At 40.4% G+C, this 21,237-nt stretch overlaps 1 protein-coding gene across 5 annotated transcripts in view; it reads right to left on the bottom strand.

Moving 5' to 3' along the window:
• Positions 1 to 21,237, bottom strand: part of MEIS2 (Meis homeobox 2) — a 202,666-nt gene that overhangs the window by 4,348 nt on the left and 177,081 nt on the right. For all 5 annotated transcript variants that reach the window (XM_045900384.2, XM_045900385.2, XM_064570696.1 and 2 more), the window contains one exon: positions 1,278 to 1,336. In XM_045900384.2, the coding sequence (XP_045756340.1) occupies positions 1,278 to 1,336 (59 nt within the window). The remainder of the gene's footprint in view (positions 1 to 1,277; positions 1,337 to 21,237) is intronic.

The following is a 21,237-nucleotide window of genomic DNA, read 5'->3' as shown; positions in this document are numbered from 1 at the left end:
GCGCTTTCACACTGGGGGTGGGGTCTGTCTGTGCTGTTCTATGGAAACTGAGGGAAGGGGGCGAGTAGCTTTAAAAATGGTCTGGAGGAGAGACTGCCCCCGGCCGGTTAACAGGTAGCTCATCCTCTGCAGCCTTTGGTGCTTTCCTTTTGCTTCAGTTAGGGGGAAGGAGGACAGGGAGCTTGGGACCAGCCAGAATATAAATACCGCAATGTGCGATTTAGTTAGAAAACTTGGTGATCCTGTCCTCTCTGGGGGCTTAAAAACAGATTTTCACATCAGACCCGAACACTTGGGATTCGAGCACAGTTTTGCAAGGTTAAACAGACCCCACAGAACATTTGCCTTTTTACTCGAACCAAGGAAAACGTAAACATGGTCAATAGACTCTTGCAATTGTTGTAAATTCTTCTCGAACAGGCCCCCTGGCCTCCAGGAGTGGAACAACATTTCGGTGTTAGTGGGAAAATTTTGCCGAAGGAAACGGATTTTCTTACATTCTTTAAAACTGAGGCCACAATTTAAATCTCCACGTTGGACACACTCGTTATTGACAACAGTCATCACCCCCAGGGAAAATAGTGTTTTCCCACAGACCTTCTTGCAGGACAGCGAAATGCCTCAGTAAACTAAGGAAATCTCAGAGTGGGATGATTAGGAGAGTTCATGGGCATGGCTCGAAAGTACCACACAATAACTGCCTCAGAGAAACTCGGACACACTGTGAGAAAACCCCACACGTATTTTAGTGGGATGGATGTGAAGCATTTCAAACAAAGTTAATAATCTTCTAATAAAAAATATGCTGTCGATGCAGCACGTCAGGCCCTAATAGAATATTATGAATAGTCGGAGCAAATGAATGGATACAATGAGTTACACAGGGGATGCTCTAGGAGTGAAAGCAACGTGAGCACCAAGGAATTGTGGGTAACAAGAAAATGAGAGTGTGCTAATGATTGATGCAGACAAGCAATGAGTAATTCCAGAGCTCACAGTCAAACAAACTGCTTGTGGCACTAATACTCGTGCCCAATTACCAATTCAGAAGGAAAGTAAAAAGCAGTTTCAGGAGAGTCAGGGTGGGAAATCTCCAATTAGCACCAATTAGTGAAGTTGCTTCCTAGAATGGAATTCTGGGGACATTAAAAAAAAAAAAAATCCTCCCAGGATGCCTGATGGAAGCATTTATTTACCAGGTGGTGAAACTCCTAGGGTATAACTTGATGAGGATTTGTGCCTATGGGACATGAATGGAGATACTAGTTGGAACTTGCCTGCTCGATTTGACTGGTCAATCATGGGCTGTACTATTCTTCTTCTGGCATTAATAAACCTGAAACAGAACAGAGAAGCCCAATCATCTAAGGCGGTTTCGGTGCCCCGGGAGCACTTTCGCACGAACGCTGAGGAGAATACAACATGGTCAAACATCTCCTGAAAATTCTCAATTCTTAAATCCAAAGGCACTTTTCCCTTTCCAGGGTTCAAAAATAGTTGACTGGATCATCTCCATCACCTCCCAACCCACTCGAGGTTGACTTGTGACAAAGACTCAGGGAAGGTGGGGAGAGTTGGGGGGAGAAAAGGGTTCCCTGAGAAAACGTCTATTAATTTGCCATCGTGTTTCTGCTTCTTGAACAAGCTGGAATCTGGTTAAAGTTCACAGGCTGGAGGATTCCCCCCCCCCCCCTTTCCCTAAACTCCCCATCATAGGGAGATCTAGCTTCCCCTTTGCAGCTGGTCATAAATGGAGACCAGGCTCTGGCCCTGTGCTTTCACAAGGTATTGTTAGGTCAGCAAAGCCATCAATTAGGCTGTCTGAAGTTTTATCACCAACACAGCAGTAATAAGTGCTGGCCAGAAAGACTTCTGCTCTTCGGCAACTCCCGCAGTTTAAGCCTGTAAAGTTAGGGGTCATTTAGAGGTCAGTGCCAGCTGGGGGCGGCCTTTCCAGTCTAGGCTGGGACACTCAGGGCAGGGATAAGGTAACTGCCAACCATAAACCCAGCCACCTTTCAACCCACTAGAAAGACAGAGCCTCAGGTACACATGGTTGATATTAGAACCCAAAAAACGTTCTCAAATCAGGTGGTGGCTGAATCACAGGAATGTAAGGAGCAGCAGTTACTTCGTCTAGAAGCCTGGATCTAATTTTGTGGGAAATCCAAAAATAAGTGCCTACTTCGTGTTACTTTAATGTTTAATAATGCCCATCAAATATTCATGTACAAACAGTAAGATGATAAGAAATCTCCTTTATTTCTCCAAATTTAATAAAAACAAAACCATTTTCTACCGTTTGCAAGTTACCCTTGTCCCTGTGCATTTCATGATGCGCATTGCCCGCACATTTGAGCTGATGTACAGGATTCACTTGGCTGTGCATTTTGGCGGGGGGGTGGGGGGGCGGGGGGGGCGAGGGGGTGGGGTCACGGAGGGAGGGCAGGATGCCTAGAAGACAGCTAGTGGTTCTTTAAAAATATAAAAATACACCCACTTACAACATTTCCCAGTATTTCTAGTCTCAAATCTTAAGTGCAGGGGGACTTCATGATTAATGAGTCCGCATGGGGCCACAGGCAGGAACTGAAAACCCATTCTTTGAAATTAGCCAGAAAAATTCTAGTGCGTGTTGGCAGCTCTGCGTTCCTAAGGAGTTGAAGTCCCTTCCTAGGAGGACAGCAGCCCACACTTTGGTCGGGCCTCCTGGGAGCACTCTAGTGGGAATACAGTTAGGCCAGAGAATAAGAGCTGCAAGAACAACCAAAGGTGTCTTTTGCATATGGTGTTTGTTTGCAAAACAGTGAACTTCTTTATTACTTAAGCAAGTATAGCTCAGTGGTCAAAAAATGCTACACCCCCTCAGGTTTGGGGGGTGCGGTGGGGGGAGAAGTGACAGGCAGTGAGAGGTGAAAACAAAAGGAGAGTTGAAACTGCACATTTATTCCCGCCTGGCACGTAAGCATCACTGAGGACTATCTGACCAGATCACAAGGCGTTCCGGAAGCATCTCTTAAATCGGAAAAGGAATTTATCTACTCTTTCCCCACTGTTTTTACTGGGACCAAGGAGGACTGACCCGTGATTTGCACCCCCAGGAACTCTCTTTATCAGCTCAGGTTAAGACCAACTGGGAGGCTCAGGAGAGCCTGGAGAAACGTTTTCTCTCCTCCTTGAAGTTTCTAAGGGAGGACACACATGGCAGCGGTTTCACCTCTTTTTATGTGCTACTAATCCTAGTTTTGTTTTTTCCTATGGGCCAACTCTTTAGGTAAAACGAATTGCTATTTTTTCCCTTTTTAATTTCACCCTTTTACTCTTTCATTATTTACATCTGGAGGTTGTTCCCTTATTTATGTCTTTCTCTCCAGTTCCCCCAAACACTCCCTTCCTCGCAGAGCTGCAAGGCATCATGGCTCTTAGTTCGCAGCAGGAGAACTCCACACTGTCTTCAAACAAATAATTACGGGGAAGGTTAGAGGTTCACTCAAAGGTCATTTCTTTGGATACTCGTCAGAATGTTTACATTAGTAAAAACAGGGGTCCGCTCAAAAGGTTGTTCAATGGGGGACACACAACAATGCAGGACATTAAAAAAGCATTCTGTGTGCTAGCAGGTCTTTATAGAAGCGCTGAACTTGGAAATGCCACTCCAGTCTTACATTTTTGACTAGTTACCATAGCATGGCCTGGATGTTCACTAGCAGTTATGGCGATGGCCTTTCCGTGCCCAGTTCTGCTAAACAAATATGCATAGAAGCCTCTGAAGGTTTTCAACTAGATCCTTTTACAAAGGGTTCGGGGAGAGTCTGCACTTTTGACGTGGGTTCCATTCAGCGTCTCTGAATTTTTGTTCTCAAACAATGTTTCTGATCCATAGGGCTATATCTTGCCAGATTCATAATTCTACCATATTCTTTCAAATCACACAGAATTTTTAAAACATATGGGCCCCAATTTTTCAGAAATCTCTTAACTTACCAACTCCTGCCAATTGTCAATGCCCCTGATCTTGGGATATCTTTTGTAAATACCGTAGATGTTGTTATAAAAATGAACAATTAATGAGTTGACTGTGAGTTAACACTAAAAAAATGAGATTACCCCACCGTACTGATCATCCACAGGCCTCTCTTGGAAAACATATCAATGTATATAAAATGGAGCCATTTAATTATAGATCTTAAAAAAAATCAAAGTAGGAGTAACTTTTATTTCTTTAGTATTACTAAGATAAAATTTCCAAATGCAGTCTTTCCCCAAATTACATGACATGAAATTTTTTCCACTTCCTCTGATCTATATTTTAAAATGACCTTATTCAGTGCTCAAGCAGTAAACAGAATATCAAGTTTTGATTCTATTTAAAATTTGAAGAGTCTAAGTTGAAAAATCAACCGATCTTCCATCTTTCAAGGTCCAAGCTCCATTCATATGGAAAAATGCAACTCACTGGTTCAAAGACAAAAGACTTGTCTTAAAAAGACTCAAAAGGTTTTTTGGATATTAAATGGGTCTTACAAAATAACATTTTGATGAGTTAAGTGTAAATGAATCAGACACATATGGATTAAGTTATCCTTGAATTTCACACGGGTTTAAAAAATAAGGGGAAAAGAGGGTCTTGGCAAAAACATTTTGGACTTTGCCAAACCCAAAACATTTGAAAAATTGCTGAAGACATCCAACTAACCAAAATGCAGCAAGCTGCACCCAACTTTAATGAAAACCCCCACAAGTTATTTCCAATTCAAAGACTGTTAAGTTTTTCATCTGTATCTGATATTAAAAATTTTTCTAAGTTTTAATGTCATCCCCAAACTGATTTTGAAGTTGAGGATATATAATATACTTCTTTATTGGTATTAACAATTTAACCTGAAATTACAAAGTCTTTTAGAAATTAAATAGCTCTTAAAAACATCCTGAGATTTGTAAAACTTGTGTGTAAAATGTGCCATATATGATAAATGCCATAAATAAAATGTGCTAGTAAGCTTAGTGCCTTATCCAGATTTCACTTAGCAAAAATTTTCATTAGCCTCATTGTGACTTTTTTTAAGGGCTACAGATAATTCCATTAGTGACTCCTTAGGGAATGAGTACCCTAAAGTGCACTAGTTCCATTGATTTGTATTGAACACAAAGTTAGTATCCAGGCTCACACAAAGACTCTGGAGAGTATCTACTAAGACTATCTACTTTCTCACTAAATTTTACAAAAATAGAAAATGCATTAGTATGTGCGATTCTTAAAAATTATATACTGACTGTTAGCTTAAAAATAACTCAATTATAGAAATAAATTCAATGACTTTCCAAGAATCATGAGGCCTTTCCGAGTCAACTTAGAGACGAAAAAAAGAATACATTAAAAAGAATAAACCCAAGGGAGCAAAACATCATTGAAATCCCACCCTGCTGTCTTGCTGGAGAGACAGCTCCTGGAGACCTCCCCACCCCCAAACCCCACCTCAGGCCCCCCAACAGAAAAGCCAAACTTTTCAGCTTTGCATATTTTTCTGCCACTGAAATCTGACCATCGTGGTTTTTCTTTGAAAGGTTTTTCACTCCAAAGCATATTTCAGATTGATAGAAGTAGGCTTAGGTGTCATTCCTGCTTGTTGGTTGATTCCTTTTCTTTTCTTTCTCCCCCTTCCCGCCCCCCCCCCCACTTTCCTTTTAAATGACTGATAAATCCCTTCTTTCTGGTTCACTAACTTCATGCCACACCTGGTAACAAACTTCTTTAGGCAGCATTCTTTTTGTTAGAAAGTACAGGCCTCTGTGGAGTCACCTGGAAGGCCGCCAGCCCTGAACGCTCTGAGGAGGAACCAGGAATCCCTGCATGGAAGCTTTTCCATGGATTGGTCCGGTCCAGGAAGGGGGCTGAACTGTTGAAGAGGGATCAGATTAACTTGGAAGAGGTGTTAGAGGCCGCTTGGTGACTGGGGACCTGTTGAAAAATGAAAAAGTTCTGCTTCTCCACTTTCCCCAGCCGTGGGACTCCTCAGTGAGGGTGCCCATTCATGAAGCTTGCTACTGGTTGGCCTCGGAAACAAGGAAGCCTCAACCCTGACAAATCAGTTCGCAGGCTTCTTCACTGTTTCTTTTAGTTCACACACACAAGAAGCAAGTTTTTTTTCTCTGTGCTGCGGTTATGGCTAAGAGTGGGATTTTCTCAGCAAGATACATAAAAATGGTTCAATCGGTGAACTAAGCAGGTTTAATGTCTTTGAACATGTACTCAGGCCCGTGAATGATGGGGTCATGTTGCCAACGTTAAGTTTTTCATTGATGGCCACACAAGGAGTCTTTTCTCACAGACAACTGTGAGCAAAGTAAGGTAAATGAAGGAGATTCATGGGCTGCTCAGAAACACATTCACAGTTCATAATTTCCCTGAGCTACAGATTAATTTATAATTTGAGAGATACTAGACTTACCTACAACTCCAAAAACACATGAACTAATTACTCGTAAATTTGTAATATGAACACATGCTACTAATCTGGAATCACAAACATTTTGTAGCTTTATGAATATGCCCCAAGTAGTGGAAGGCTCACGCTGAACACATGAAAGGCTCTGGATGAAATTATAAAGTAGCTAATAATTTAATGACCTTCTACTATATTTTTTTCAATATTCTTTTATCTAATTCTTCCCTAGAGTTACAAGGGCTTACATAGGTTTTTTACTAAAATACCCTACCTTGGGCAAATCCTTCACAAGTATTGTTCCATATTCCAGACTTCTCCATAGAACAAAGTGATGGAGAGCATGGGCTCATATTCTCTGCCCTTTACTTGCTGTGTGACCTTGGGCAAGTCTACTTACACTTCCAGGCCTCAGTTTGTTTCCTGACTATAATAGGGCAGTGGTTGAACCCAGATTTTTTTTTTTTTTTGAGCCCAAATTGTTTTGAGGATTAAGGGAGATGTCATATGTAAAATCCTTGGCATAGCACCTGACACATAGTAACAGCTCATTAAATGTTAGCTTACACTCAAAATGCACCTATCTAAAGTCCCCTCCTAAAGAGCTCTGTTCTCTCAAAGGTAATAATTAAGACTAGCTGGGTGACTATAAAGCAAATCCATGCTGGTTTGAACAGAGGGTGATAATGTGTTTTACCCTTACAAGTAGCACGTGTCCATGTGGTAGGGTCCAAGACCACAGCTAATTTAAATGTATAATGCCATGGGGGGGAGGGATTTTAGACACTGGAGTAGGCACCTGGTAAGGCACAGGGTAGTGGGACAAGCTATTTTGGAATCACACTCTCCAAAATGGTTCTTGACACCCCTGCAGGTCTAAGTGTGTTCCACAGACCAGTCACATCAACATCACCTGGAGTTTGTTAGAACTGTAGAAATCTAGTAGTCCCCAGCCTGGCACTACTGAATCTGACTCAGTACTTTAAAGATCTCCAGGTGATTTATGCACATTTAAGTTTGAGAAGTCGGGCTCTAGATCACATACCACAGAAATGATCGAGTGCTCTTCCGAAGAACAGAAACTTACAAAGATCGTTTTAAGCATGAAACTTAGCTATGAAAATGCACGTATTATTCTCTTAAATTACCTGAGACCTAAACAGTCGTTTGTTGCTCAAGGCAAGTGATTAAAAAATTTATAATAATTTAATTCATTTTTACTCCATCTGTACTTCCTAAAGGAAAATTTTGGCCAATAACATGTTTTTGTGGAAACTGTCCTTCAGGAATGGATAGGAAGAAGATGGTAGAGTTTTCTTTCCTCTTCTTTTCTTTTTTTTTTTTTTTACATTTATTTCTTTAGTGTTTGAAGTTTGTTTTTGTTTGTTTGTTTGTTTTAGAGAGAGCACGCATGAGCATGTGTGGGTTTGGCATGAGAGGGAGAGAGGGAGGGAGAGAATCTTAAGCAGGCTCCACACCCAACATGGAGCCACACTCAGTCGGACACTTAACTGACTAAGCCACCCAGGTCCCCCTACTGTTTGAGTTTTAATAATAAGCATAATTATTTTTATAATTAAAAAAAATTTTAAAGGTGATCTGGAGAATTTGGCATCTTATCTGATGAAAGTTTCTATGGCCAATAGTAGAGACTGTTCAACAAAAGTATTTGGGAAATTTTAAGATAGGAAATTATCTTGTATTTCCTTTATAATACCAAGCAACAATAAACACTCTTCCGTGAGTATAATCAGACCTGATAGCATGTAACAAAACATCCCAGCAGGTTATGATTTTGAAGGACTGTTACTCTTACAGAATGCCATCAGATTATACATATGTGGCTATTTATCAGGTACTATAAAAGTGATCCTTCAAAGCTACTTGAAAGCAAGGGAGGGGAAAACACGTACACTTCCTTAGCTATTCATATCTAGGATCTATCCTCTTAAAGATAAAATACTAAGTCAATAGACATAAGTTGTAGTGTATTACCTCATTTTGTACATGATTTATGGCAGATGGAAATCAACAAGAAACTGAATTACTTTGGAAATTTTACTACTGACATTAAAATTCCAGATCTGTATAGCGACACACCTTACGAGGCTTCTGAAAACAACTTTTTGCAGACACAGAACATCTACAGCTTCATTCAATTCTATCAGCATAAAAAGCAGGAGTCATCATTTTCAAATTACCAATTACCCATTACCTGTTCATCTACCTAAACACGAAAGCCTGACTGGGCTTTGAAAAGTCAACCAGTCACTTCATATCAGTTATATACACTTAAGCCAATTCTCATTATGTTCCTAACCATTTACTGATTCACTCTAAGAGGAGAAGATCTCAACAAATCTAGGATCTTTTTAGCCTTCATGATCACCTTTGATTGAAGTATTAATATCTTTATCCTACTTCTCAGTGGAAACTACCTAAGCATTAACTTGCCAGAAATGCACCAAGCTGTTTAGCAATTATGTATTAGATATGTTTGAGGAGATCAAGGTACACTCACATGCCCTCTGCTATGGATATCTCTCTGATTAGCTTGTCATCTGCTCGGAAGAAGATGTAGGCTGATTCTCCCATACAGTCTAGCAGGCCAGCTGTTAGCTGCCTGTCAAGCCCTCAAGTGGACAAGTAGTCCAGGAGCAAAAATGTCACTCCTTTGATCTGGCAAGGAGCAGCTGCTGATTTATAGAGCAGGACTTTGTTCTTCCGTTCTATTTTACTTTCTTTCCTAAGGCAGAACCACAAAATCCAGGAGAAAAAAAAAAAAAAGTGCCGTTCCCAGCAACATCAACAAGCTCTGACAACTGCAACAGGGTTTTTCTTGGCCCTAACAAAGCTCTCAGGCATCTCCTTTGACGCTCACCTTTCCCCCTCCGCTCCCCCCCCACCACCATTTTTTGCAATGCGGTAGTTATTGTTTAATTCAGCTTCTGTAAATGGAATGGACTGTGGCCAGCAAGCCTGGGGCATAAACACACCTGTATGAAAGAAGCCTTATTGTAGCAACCATCTACAAGCAACTTCGCATGAACCACACGTTCCTGAGTTCAGAAAGAATGCTCCATTTTTCCTGACAGCAAATTTTACCCTAAGTGAGTTTCTATTTTTGGGGCCACCAACCTGTGATGAGCACATTTGAACTGTTTCCTCTCTAATAGCATTGCGCTCTTTAACTCAAAGAGGAAAAAAGGATTAGATTTTTTTTTTAAATCGGTGAGCAAATATATCCATCAAAAATGTTTATCCCCTGTCAATAATATCAATCATTAAAAGCTGAATTAAACATCCAGAAAGCTTTTAGCAAATGCAGTATCAAAGATTCCATAATGTTGATTTCATTACCACTGATTTATACTGACACAGACTTCCTGAGTAACATATAAGGGAAAAAATCAACAACAAAATCTACATAAGCCATATGCGTTTGTCTTGCTAAGAATTAAGCTGGTTTCATACATACGATCCTATTCTTAATGGATAAATCTGTCAGGTCAGAGATGCCCTGTCAACCAAGTGGAACATGAAACAATGTGGCCTTGAGATAAACTGTGAGACATCATCAACCATATTTATAGATGTACAAGTATGTGTGTGCATGCACACATATATTCACGTACACGCACCCACATACAAGTGATACACTTTGCCAGAGATTAACACCTGGGTAGGTTTTCTGTGCTACTCTGGAGGAAAGGGTGATAAAGATATATATATGAGAAAGAGTTATGAACTCTAGGATATTTAGCCACATAGGTCACATAGGTCAAAGACAGGAATGTTGTGGGTGGGAATGCTGAAAACAAAGGAGAAAAGAACAGTTGCTAAAAACAAAATCCTTGCTTCTACTTCGGTTGTGCCACACTCTAGTGTTTGCTCTCTTCTCCCCCTCTCTCACTTTCCAGGGGGAATAGAGATTTTTCTCAAGCTCATTTCTTGCTTTGTCCTATGTTGCCCTTTGGTCAGGCAAAAGTTACTAAGCACCCACCTCCTCGATGTTGACAGAATTGTACTGGTAGATGCTTTCGGTGTGTGTGTGTGTTCGTGTGTATCCCAGTAAGACACTGGGTTCCAAAGCGGGGACAATAGCGGGTAGGAAGGGAAAGCAAGGTATAGAGAAGCAGAGATCATGTAAGGCCTATTTTCATTCTTTTTCTATCCTATAAAAATTGGAATGAATTTTTTTTAAGGTCCACAGCAATCTGTACATGTCTCACGTAAAAATCTTCTACATTCTACACTTAACAAAACACCAGTTTAATGATAAAATACGACAAGGTTGTATGTAATAAGAAATTACATGTAATACATAAATATATAATTACGTGACCCTCTCTCTATATATATTTAAAATTTTGAAAATGCAGTTCATACCTTTAAAGATTTTTACTCTTCACACCCACAGAAACTAACTGAAAAGCACAATTTGATAATGCCTCATAATTGCAAATCAACACTTGTCCACACTCGGTAAGTTAGTGTGAGAGGGTCAATTTTAAAAGTCAGATGGAGGTTAATCACTGAATTTGTGGAGGAGGAAAGCTGAATCAGATGAAAAGAGCAGAGAACACTGGAGAGGAAGGAAATAAGGAAATGGCATGCACTTTCTAGAAACTAAGGCAGATGAAGGCCCATTTTGTGCAAGGGGATTAAATCCACACTGGCTCCTGGTTTTGGAAAAGTTGACTACAGTTAACAGACAAGCTGGTGGAAGTTCTTTTTCCCCGCTGCCCCCAATTTTATTGAGATATAATTGACCTGTATCACTGTGTACGTTTCAGGTATAATGTGTTGGTTTGATAACCATATATATCACAAAAGGATGACCACTGGGGCATTCGCTAACACCTCCATCGTGTCACGTAATTACCATTTCTATTTTGTGGTGAGGACATTTAAGGTCTACTCTCTCAGCAACATTCAAGTACACAGTACAGTATTGCTGACCATAGCCACCATGCTGTGCATCAGATCTCCAGAACTTATTCATCTTCCAACTAGAAGTCATACCGTTTGACCAACACCTGCCCATTTCTCCCACACTAGTGAACATTCTCGAGTGACCAACTGAATCCCTGAAATTCCTTAATAGTGGAATGATAACACAAAATATGGTGCTTGAGGAGTTATGCTGATGAGAAGGTAGAAGCTGAGAAGGTAGAAAGGTCTAATCCAAGCAGGAGAGGGAGATAAAGTGAACGCAGATTAAGGTGGTAGAGGTGAAAAGGAAGTAGGACAGGTTGCGTGGAGGGCTGCTGAGGAATTCAGCAAAGAAGAAATACAAGTAGGAAAGATATTAAGAGCATAAACCCGAGAATGTATCTTTGGTACGGTATGCTGTGCAGTTGATGAAAATTGCAAATTTAGAAGGAATGCCTATTTGTTTTGGTGAGGAGAGGCAAACTCAACCTTCCAAATGTTACCTCTGAGTGGACAGTAGGACTCTCAGGCTAAGAAGCTATGCAGGACACTCAAGACAAAGGACAAAAGAAGAGTGAAGGGTTGGAAAGAAACAATTTTACTTCAAAACCCTCTCGTTTCTTCAAAATTCCAAAACGATGTGAGTATTCCAGAGCTGTGTCAACAAGTATAATAAATGGCCTGGCTGCCTCCAAAAACTACTTCCTTTTCATATATCCTCCAGATTTTACAAAGTCTATCTAATAATGGGCTGGCCAAGTCAATTGTCAGTAAGAACCGCTGTGGCCGGGGCCTTCTTTCTATGGGGTCTAGTTTGCTTTGCCTTGTACTCCTGAGATAATCTGTGTGACCAGATGTAGAGACCAATGGTAATAACACACTGGCCACCCTGTGGGCACAAGTTGTGTTCCACTCCATACTTAACAAGGGTAAGCTTAAGTGATAGAATTTACGAGAGCATTTTGAAAACCGGATATAAGAAAATACACATAGGACACTGTATGTTTTTAAGCAATAGCGTAAGACAATCAAGGGTAGGCTTCCTCTAGGTAGTGACAACTAATTTAGAAGAGAATTGATGGGACAAAGTGTTACATTTAAAAGGGACTCCATTAAGTGTGATGGCTTCCAAATTGTGTCCTCCTCTCAAACCATATTTTTCTTTTTAAATGGCCTTTTAAGGTGAAAAATACAGCACTTCACCCAAAATGGTGTGGAAACAAATGGTTCTCAAGTCCCTATTCTTCATCTGAGGCCAAACCACCCCAACGCCAGCAATCTAAAGCCACTTGGTGTTTGGAGGGAAGGTGCTATGCATGTGAATGTGCCCGTGGCTCTTTCATTTGTCTGTAGGACTCCTTTTTCTGAAGCAGCAGGGGAGACTTCAGAAGACCAGCTTGTCATGCCAGAAGTGTTTGGATGGGCCAGGCTCTTATCCTTCTCTCAGTTCTCCTGCTGCTTTAAAAGAAAGGATGTGGCAGAAGAAGACACATGCAGAAGGTGGCAACATTCTTAGGGCCCTTTATCAATACCACTGCTTTCTTTAACTTGTAGCTTGGTCTCTTGTTTGAGAGGCTGAGATTTTAGCACTTTTAAAGGGAACCATAAGTGAGAAATCTCCTAGGTGTTAAGCTTTGGAGTGGCTTCAACCCAAAATACGAAAAAATGAGATTAAAACACAGAAAGTCAAGTAATATTAAGAGAGATCCAACAAACAAAATATCATAAATATGCATATACGTTTCAGTCTTTCTGTTTAAAGCAAATGCTATTTAACCAGTTTATGTCGGCATCTAGTAGAGGTGCCAAAGGAATAAAAAAATAAAAAATCTGAACAAATTTAAAGTCATTTAAAATAAGCTATAATTCTAACGGCCATATACTTAACAATAATGTTTAAAAATTAATAAAACATATCCCATTGTGTCAAGAAGCAAAAAAAAATATGTATTTATGAACATGCGACTTAATGTTCTCGTGCTCATGATGTTCAAACATCAAAGACCAAATTCCAAATAAAATTTCCTAGCTGCTTTTCTTAATAGCCAATTAAACACCTTGACTTGACAGCCAGGTAGCATTCTCTATCTTCTCCAGAGATGTTGTATGCAGTCTTCCCAATGTGACGGTATTATTACCCACAAAATTTTTAGCATCATCCCGTAATCATAAAAGACATAAAATATATCTTTATAAACCACAAGAGACTCAGCAAACCAGCAGTTATGCCACATCCGCTTTAGTCCTTAAATATTTTAGCTTTAGAGGGTTAGTTAGTGGATTTCCCCCTGCCCTGATTTGCAGAGAAATAAAGACATCAACCTTTGATTCTGACATTCCACACAAAGCTATAATCTCCAACAGACAAAGACACAAACACATTGTACTGCAATCTGAAGGAATTTTAGAGCATATTCATATTTCACATCTATCAGAATTTCCCCTAAAGTGGCTTAATCTAACTATTAGAAATAAAAATGATGGCATTTGAATGATCTCCATTTTCACAATAAAGATAAAGTAACATCATTGTCTATCCAAAAATAATATAATTTAGAAATTGGTTTAAGTGCCACAGATTCTGACTTTGGAGTCAGGTAATGTACAAATAAACAAAAAGGCAAGTAATAAGTATAAAGTGGGGTGTCTGGCTGGCTCAGTCCGAAGAGCATGGGACTCTTGATCTTGGAGTCGTGAATTTGAGCCCCACGTCAAGTGTAGAGATTACTTAAGATAAATAAATAAACTTTAAGAAATAAGTATAAAGTTAATATGCCAACTAACCAGGAACACACTACCCCTTCTGTCTGGGCTGGCATTTCTCCCATGGCCATCTGGTCAACACACACTCCAAAATTCTCTTCAGAGAACATCTCTTTGAGGTAACTTCCCTGATTCCAGTCTGAGTAAGAAGCACTTCCTCAGCCGGTAGCACCTATCTAATATGTGCATCATAGCATTTATTCAATACCATAATCACAAACTTACTTGTCCAGCTTCCCACCAGATAGCCTCAGAGAGCAGGGACCACATCTCAATTCTATATTATTGAGTCAAGAATATAGTACATCCTCAATAAAATGTTTGGTGAACAAATAACTGAGTGTATGAAAATAGGGTTCCTCTACCTTGGAAATAATGCAGAACTGAGAATGTAAGAGCTTGTAGGAATTTTCTTATCCTCATTTTGCAAGGGGCATAGATAGCTGAATCCCTGAGGAGCTAGGATGGGAAAGAACTCTGGCTTCCTGGCTCTGATCTGGTTATCTTTGCATTCAGAAAGAACTAAAGACACAGACTAGAGGCATTAGTTTAAAGGTGTGAATCCATCTGGGCACTAGAGAGGCCAGTCATATCTTCCATGGAGGGTAAAGGAAGAGAAGGACTTGATTTGGCAGAAAGTGAGTATCGGACTTTTCTAGGCTGGGGAACAGATGATATAGTTATACTGGAGCATGATAAGTCTGGTTGACTTGAGAAGAGAGACTAGGCTAAGAGTAATGGGAACTGAGGTCAATGAACTTTTATGGGGTGTGTGTGTATGTGTTGGGACAGGAATAGTGAGTAGGAAATGAAGGAGAAAGATTTGTGAGATTCAGAAAGTAAAGGACAATAGAAAACTTTCTTAAACTAGATTCTTTTTCATTATATTTTTCCAAGGAAGTTTTCCCCAAATTGTGCTCTGAGGGATATTAGCATCAGTAAGTGTTTCTCCAAAATAGGGGTGGTAGGGCAAATAAATGTAGGGAACAACACTAAGGGGAACAAAATGAATGCTTGGTGTTGCTGCTATGGTTATGCCACAGACTTTAATAGGCTTAAATATATTCTAAGTCTGTAAGAAGGAATGATGATACAAATCAATTTCTAACTTTATTAAGATTTTAGGGGCACTAGGGTTCCAAGGATTTGAAAAAATGAAGATTCTGGTTTTTAACCAAAGTTGTATTTTGAAACAATTCATCAACAATTTATCAAACAATCTATTAAATAGGATTTGTCAATTATCCTATTAAAGGACTTCCATGGTCATATTTTCCCAAGTCAGACTCTAGAGACGGAGAACCATTTCTTGGGTTCTTCTTTTGTATCTTAACTGTTCACAATCCCACCTCCAAAATTACAAAGTCTGACTACTCCATAGGACTTTGGCCCCCAGAATGTTGAAAATGGGGTTCAGAAATGGGGCTGGAAAACATTCTTTAGAACTTTTCTATCTCAAAGACATCTTAATCATTAGACAATTTTAGGCTGGGCTGTTTTCTCTAACCTTTCCCGTTTCCTATTTTCCTCATATTTTCTCAATGACCTATTACAAAAACAACAGCTATTATTTAGTATTTGGCTATAGATGGCTAAAATTTCTGCTTCAGAATGATTCTTAGACACTGAAGATGACTCTCAAGCCTAAGATCATTTTCCTTTTGGCGATCCCATCCGCATCTTTCATTAATCAGAAGGGGGACTGGGCTGTGGCCACCTGACGTTAGCATGCCAGCTACAAGTGCGGGATATTTACATGTACGAAGGGTGGGAGATGGGGCGGAGAGAAACAGAGACTGGAGGAGGTGGTGGGGGGCGGGAAGAAAGGAGAAGGCCACAGGGAAAGGGGAAGCACTGCTTTGGTTAAAGTACATGGACAGACATCAAATGCCCCTCCCTCCCCTCCCTCCTCCACCGACGCTACGCTCTTGTTTACAGAGCGTCGTACAAGTACAAAATCAGCTTTTACTTAGAACTGTGTTAAATATCACCTGCCTGCCCTCTGAACCTTGCTGTCCTGGGATGAGGTCAGCCCGGCGAAGGGCTCCAGTTCCAGAAGCAATCCTGTCATTCAGGCTAACAGCAGTGATTCACTCACAGGAGGCAAAAATGACTCAATTGTTGGGCTTTATTGACTCCAGGGAGCACAGCTACTCTATCATTACCATGGAGTGCAAACACCCTGAGAGCTCTGTTTTGGTCCACTTAAAATTACTATTTGCTGTGAAGGATTGGCAAAGCAATTCTTAAAATGATGGGGGTGAACGTCAGGCGAGCGCCATTATGGGCTTTTCCTTCCGTTTAAGCAGAAGGAAGCAGCAGAGGACTTGTTCGGAGCCTGACCCACTTATTTAACCTTTTGTTCACTTTGCTGTATTAACATATATTAACTGGCGATATAAGCCCCAGGGGGGATAAGAGCCTCATGACCAAATTATGCTTCCATTTTCATGGGTAACCTCTCCTTGGGTGGAAATTAAACCCCAATATAAATACATTTTAGGTCCATACAGAACTGAGGAAGAATGCCAAAAAACAAACGGTGAACAACACTCCTACAAAGACCACAGCAACGATGGAGGGGTCGGGAAAATTATACACTCGAGGAACTATTTGAAAAACCAAATAAATTTAATTAAGTAAGTTACAAAATTATTTTCCCCGTCTCTTATCTACTCCCCTTGGTTAATATCCATGACATCCTGATGTTGCATAATTGCGCTTATGGAATACTGCAGCTCAGAGCCATAATGAGCTGCCTTTGCACAAAGGCAGCAAAAGTGGTTTCCCTACAGAGTTATCTTCTCAATTATTTATACTTGCAACACTTTCACATAATGGCAGTTTTAAAATCAAACAAACAAAGCAAACTGTACAATAAAGGAAGGAGACAAGAAGGTGCAGGGACCTTTCCTTTCGTTTTTGAACACCAGAAGGGATAGGCAAGCCACATAAAGTCAACTGAATTTGGTTCCTCAAAGTCTCAGGGGCCTTGCGACCAGACAACATCAAAGCCTCTGAGATTGCCACCTTGGTGAGGGATTAAACAAGCTCTGCCTACCTGCCTTGCTTTTAATCTGTCATATCCACATAGATAAAGGAACACAAACTTTAGTTTTTTTTTCCTTTTACAACTTTGTCTTTGACTTGACCCCCACCCTCTACTCATCAAAATGATGTCAGTGTAAACAGAAAATGGCCCCCAGGCCACGGGGAGGGCCTTGCTAGTTTTTATGATGTTTGTTTCCACTGTCCATACCTCAAAAACCCAAACACAGAAGGGAAAAAGCTACTTTGTGGTTTATGTTACAGAGGGATACACAAAACAAGACACACTGTATGTTTTAACCTGAAGGTAAAATTTAATGTTATTTCTAATAGTTAATTTTGGAATCCCTTTGAAATGAACTGTCTACATCAAGCTCTGACTGACTGACTTTGTTCCTCACACCTAGCTCAATAGCCTGGTCAGAGCAGATGCTCAATAAAAACGTTAGCTAGGTTATTTTTCCAAGTTAATCCATAGGTGTGGTTGAGGAGCTTGTATTTTAAGAAATTAAAAGTGAACATATACTTTGGATCTGCATAAAACCTATATTTTGTTTAAGACTCTCCATTAAACAAGCATAGGTTTCAGCCTTCAGGAGGTGGTTACCATCTTGAAGAGTTATTCCTCATCAAATAATGGCCACTCGTGTATCTGTGACTGAAGATATTCATTAACAATGCCAGTGAAACACAGTTTTAATACCACCTACTAGCCATTTCCAAAGAGCAAAATGTTAAAGCAACTATTTCCTTAAAGTCCTGCAGGGAAAGATTATAAAGACAAAGCAAATGTATAATAATTTTAAAAACCTCGAAATTTGTCTCTTGCAATATGCCTGCACGCACATACACTGAATGCACACACACAGACTCATTTTTCACTAAGGGTACCCTGGGACTTTAAATCTCTCTTGACTTGACATTCAGTTTAAAAACAAAAAACGAAAAACGAAAAAACCTTAAGGAGATTTTTTTTTCTTTTTGCAAGCACACAGGAAAGGTCGGAAGGAAGAAAACAAATACACCATACTCAGAGGAAATCAGACCATGACCCATAACCCACCGGAGGACAGGCTGTGGGTGGGATCGTCAGAGTTGGGCCTGAGTTGGGATCCACCATATTGTTTTGCTTTGCCCCAGGAATCAAATGAACTGGACATTGCACTGTGGCCACTGGCTGCTTAACGCTCTTCTTAGCCCTGGAGAGCTAGGGTTGAGCTGTATTTTGTTGGCTACTTCCTTTCTTCTAGCTATTCTCACCTCCAGGGCCAAAGCACTTGGTGGTGTGGTGGGAGCTGAGGGATTGTGACCCAATTCTACTTATCAATCTAAAACTATACCCCACTAAAAAAATTAAGATAAAAACAATAAGGGGCGCCTGAGTGGCTCAGTTGTTAAGCTTCTCCCTTCGGCTCAGGTCATGATCCCAGGGTCCTGGGATCGAGCCCCACATCGGGCTCCCTGCTCAGCAGGAAGCCTGCTTCTCCCTCTCCCACTCCCCCTGCTTGTGTTCCCTCTCTCGCTGTGTCTCTCTCTGTCAAATAGATAAATAAAATCTTAAAAAAAATAAAATAAAATAAAACTACACCCCATTACTTGGCCTCCCAGCAGCATTTGCCACCTTTAATATTGAAAATGATATTTCCAAGTGTGTACATGTGTGATAAAAGATAAAGGGTGATACCAGGAAAATGCAGATGATGGTAGAGTAAAAACACATCCTTGCTGCAGGCAAATATAAGTCTGAGTGAACTTTGATGTACTGCAAATATATCCTATGATGTGCATAATGTACTTTTCAAAGACATTGATACAATGACTAGTATGTAATTAATCTTTATGTGAGAGATTAGTTAAATGTTGAGGTCTCAAAGAGAGTTGGGTAGTTTTTGTACTTTGGAATATGGGCAAGTTCCGAAGGGAAAACTCAAGATTCTGTGAATGGGCTTCAGTTCATTTGAAAAGCACTCTTCTGGCAGTCAAAACTGATTTAAATGTCAGTAGATTATGGGTGGAAGTGAGTTGGTTTGGAGAGTAAAACCAAAAAGCTGGCTGGGGCTGAGAGGGTGTGACTCTCTCACCCTCTCAGTGAGGCTCCCACTCATGGGAACAAAAATGGCCATCAGTGGCTTGAGGGTAGTAATATTATAGGGCCCTCAATTCCCAAAAGTGACGGATTCATCAGAAACCTTAACCTCTATTCTTTTTTTTTTTTTTGCAGCTTCCCTCAACCACAGCAACAGATCCTCTCTTAGTAGCCCAGCCAATTAACCAAGCATTTAAAAACCCGCAAATCTATATCAATGGCTTTGCAAGACAAAAAGAAAGATGTGTGAAGTAAACACTTAATCATTGTAAACTCTGTGATCCAGGATGTTCAGGAGCCAAATAAGTTGAAACAGGTTATGAAAAAATCGAAAGAAATGACATTTTTCGCTCTCTTCCTGCAAGCATCCCATAGATTGGCTTTTACGTTGTAGTTCACAGAGACCTGTCCTTCAGTTTACCCTTGACTAGTGGCAAATCTGATAAGGGTTGGCACAAATATGCTGAGCCTGGTTTACAATTTGTTTTGCAACTTCCCTTCCCAGATAAACATAATCCAAGTACAACTTCTAAAAAAAAAAAAGTGTTTACTTGTCCTGTGCTTACAGATTTTTTTCTTCTAAATGTTCCCTCAGGATGCTGGCGTGTAACCTAGAAAAGGCTTGGATTTCAGCTTCAGTCTCCAAGGTATTCTACTGTTCAGCCAGGTCGTGTGCTAGGAGGGAGGCTCTCTACCTTGCTGATTTAATTAACAGGATTCTTTTCATTATTATGGGGATTTAGTTTCTTCTTGCCTTTCAGTGTTTGGGAAACAGTGATTTATGTTTTATATTTTGAAGGAAAATTTATTGTTCTTTGACAGCTGAGGCTCAGTAAATTCCCAGCACCGAAGGGACCCCAGGGAGTGGTCACAGTTGCCCTGCCCTGCCCACCTAAATGCTGTCATATCAAGGGCCCCCCTCCAGAAGTGAGAAGAGCCATCAGCTGTTCAATGCCCATCCCACTCCTCCTCCCTCTGATAATTATACCAGCAGGGGTTGGCCCATTCCCATTTATGGGATTATTAGTATTAGTAGGTTGATCAGTAACTGTGAATCACGGATTCATTTAAGTGAAGCAAACAGTCCATGAATCTTTGGATTGGATTTCATCTCTTAGCTAAATGCAATGCACTGAATTAAGTGGTAGACGGTGCTATACTTATTATGATGACCACGGCTAACCCCAAGATCAGGACAAATGTTCTAAATAGGAGTATGCCTAGGGGGGCAATACAAATGCATCTGAAGTTAGTGCTGCAGAAAATCTGGCAGAGACAGTCATCACAGCTCTCTTGGATTCCTGCTCTTCTAGGCTACACAGTCATCAAATTCTGACTTGGAGAAAGAGTGAAACTCGTAGCGAAAACTCTAGAAGACTCCTAGCAAATTCATATTTTAGGTGAAAAACTTCAGGCGTCAGTTAATTTCCCCTATAACCCAAATCTCCTTTCCTAAGAGGGCTTCACAATGCAACTTCAGTCACATTACTGTAATGAACATTTATTGAGCTAGGCGCTAAACAGTGCATACATGTACCTTCTTATTTAATTCTCACAAAAACCTTAAGGAGCAAGTAATATTATCAAGATTCCCATTTTATGGTTGGAGAAACTGAGATTTAGCAAAGTCCAACCATATGCCTAAAGTCACAATGTTAGTAAGCGGCACAGGTGGGACCCAGGTCCAGGTCTTTCTGACTTGATGTGTCGTACATGGATAGGTTATGTTCCCTTTCCAGCGTGTATATGCTGGCAGTGAAAAAAAGGAGTTAGGGGCTGAACGGTGTCTGCCCCCCCAAATTTATATGTTGAATTTCCAATTACCAGTACCTTAGAATATAACCACACTTGGAGACAACGTCTTTAAAGAGGTAAGTTAAAATGAAGCCATCAGGGTGGGTCCCTAGTCCAATAGGACTGGCGTCCCTCTAAGAAGAGGAAGAGCCACGAGGGAGGCAGGTA

The sequence above is a fragment of the Mirounga angustirostris genome, unplaced genomic scaffold (genome assembly GCF_029215605.1).
Source record: "Mirounga angustirostris isolate CCGP_5_RB_7025 unplaced genomic scaffold, mMirAng1.0.hap1 SCAF_9, whole genome shotgun sequence".
NCBI lineage: Eukaryota > Metazoa > Chordata > Mammalia > Carnivora > Phocidae > Mirounga > Mirounga angustirostris.
This window is presented reverse-complemented; position numbering and strand designations above follow the sequence as displayed.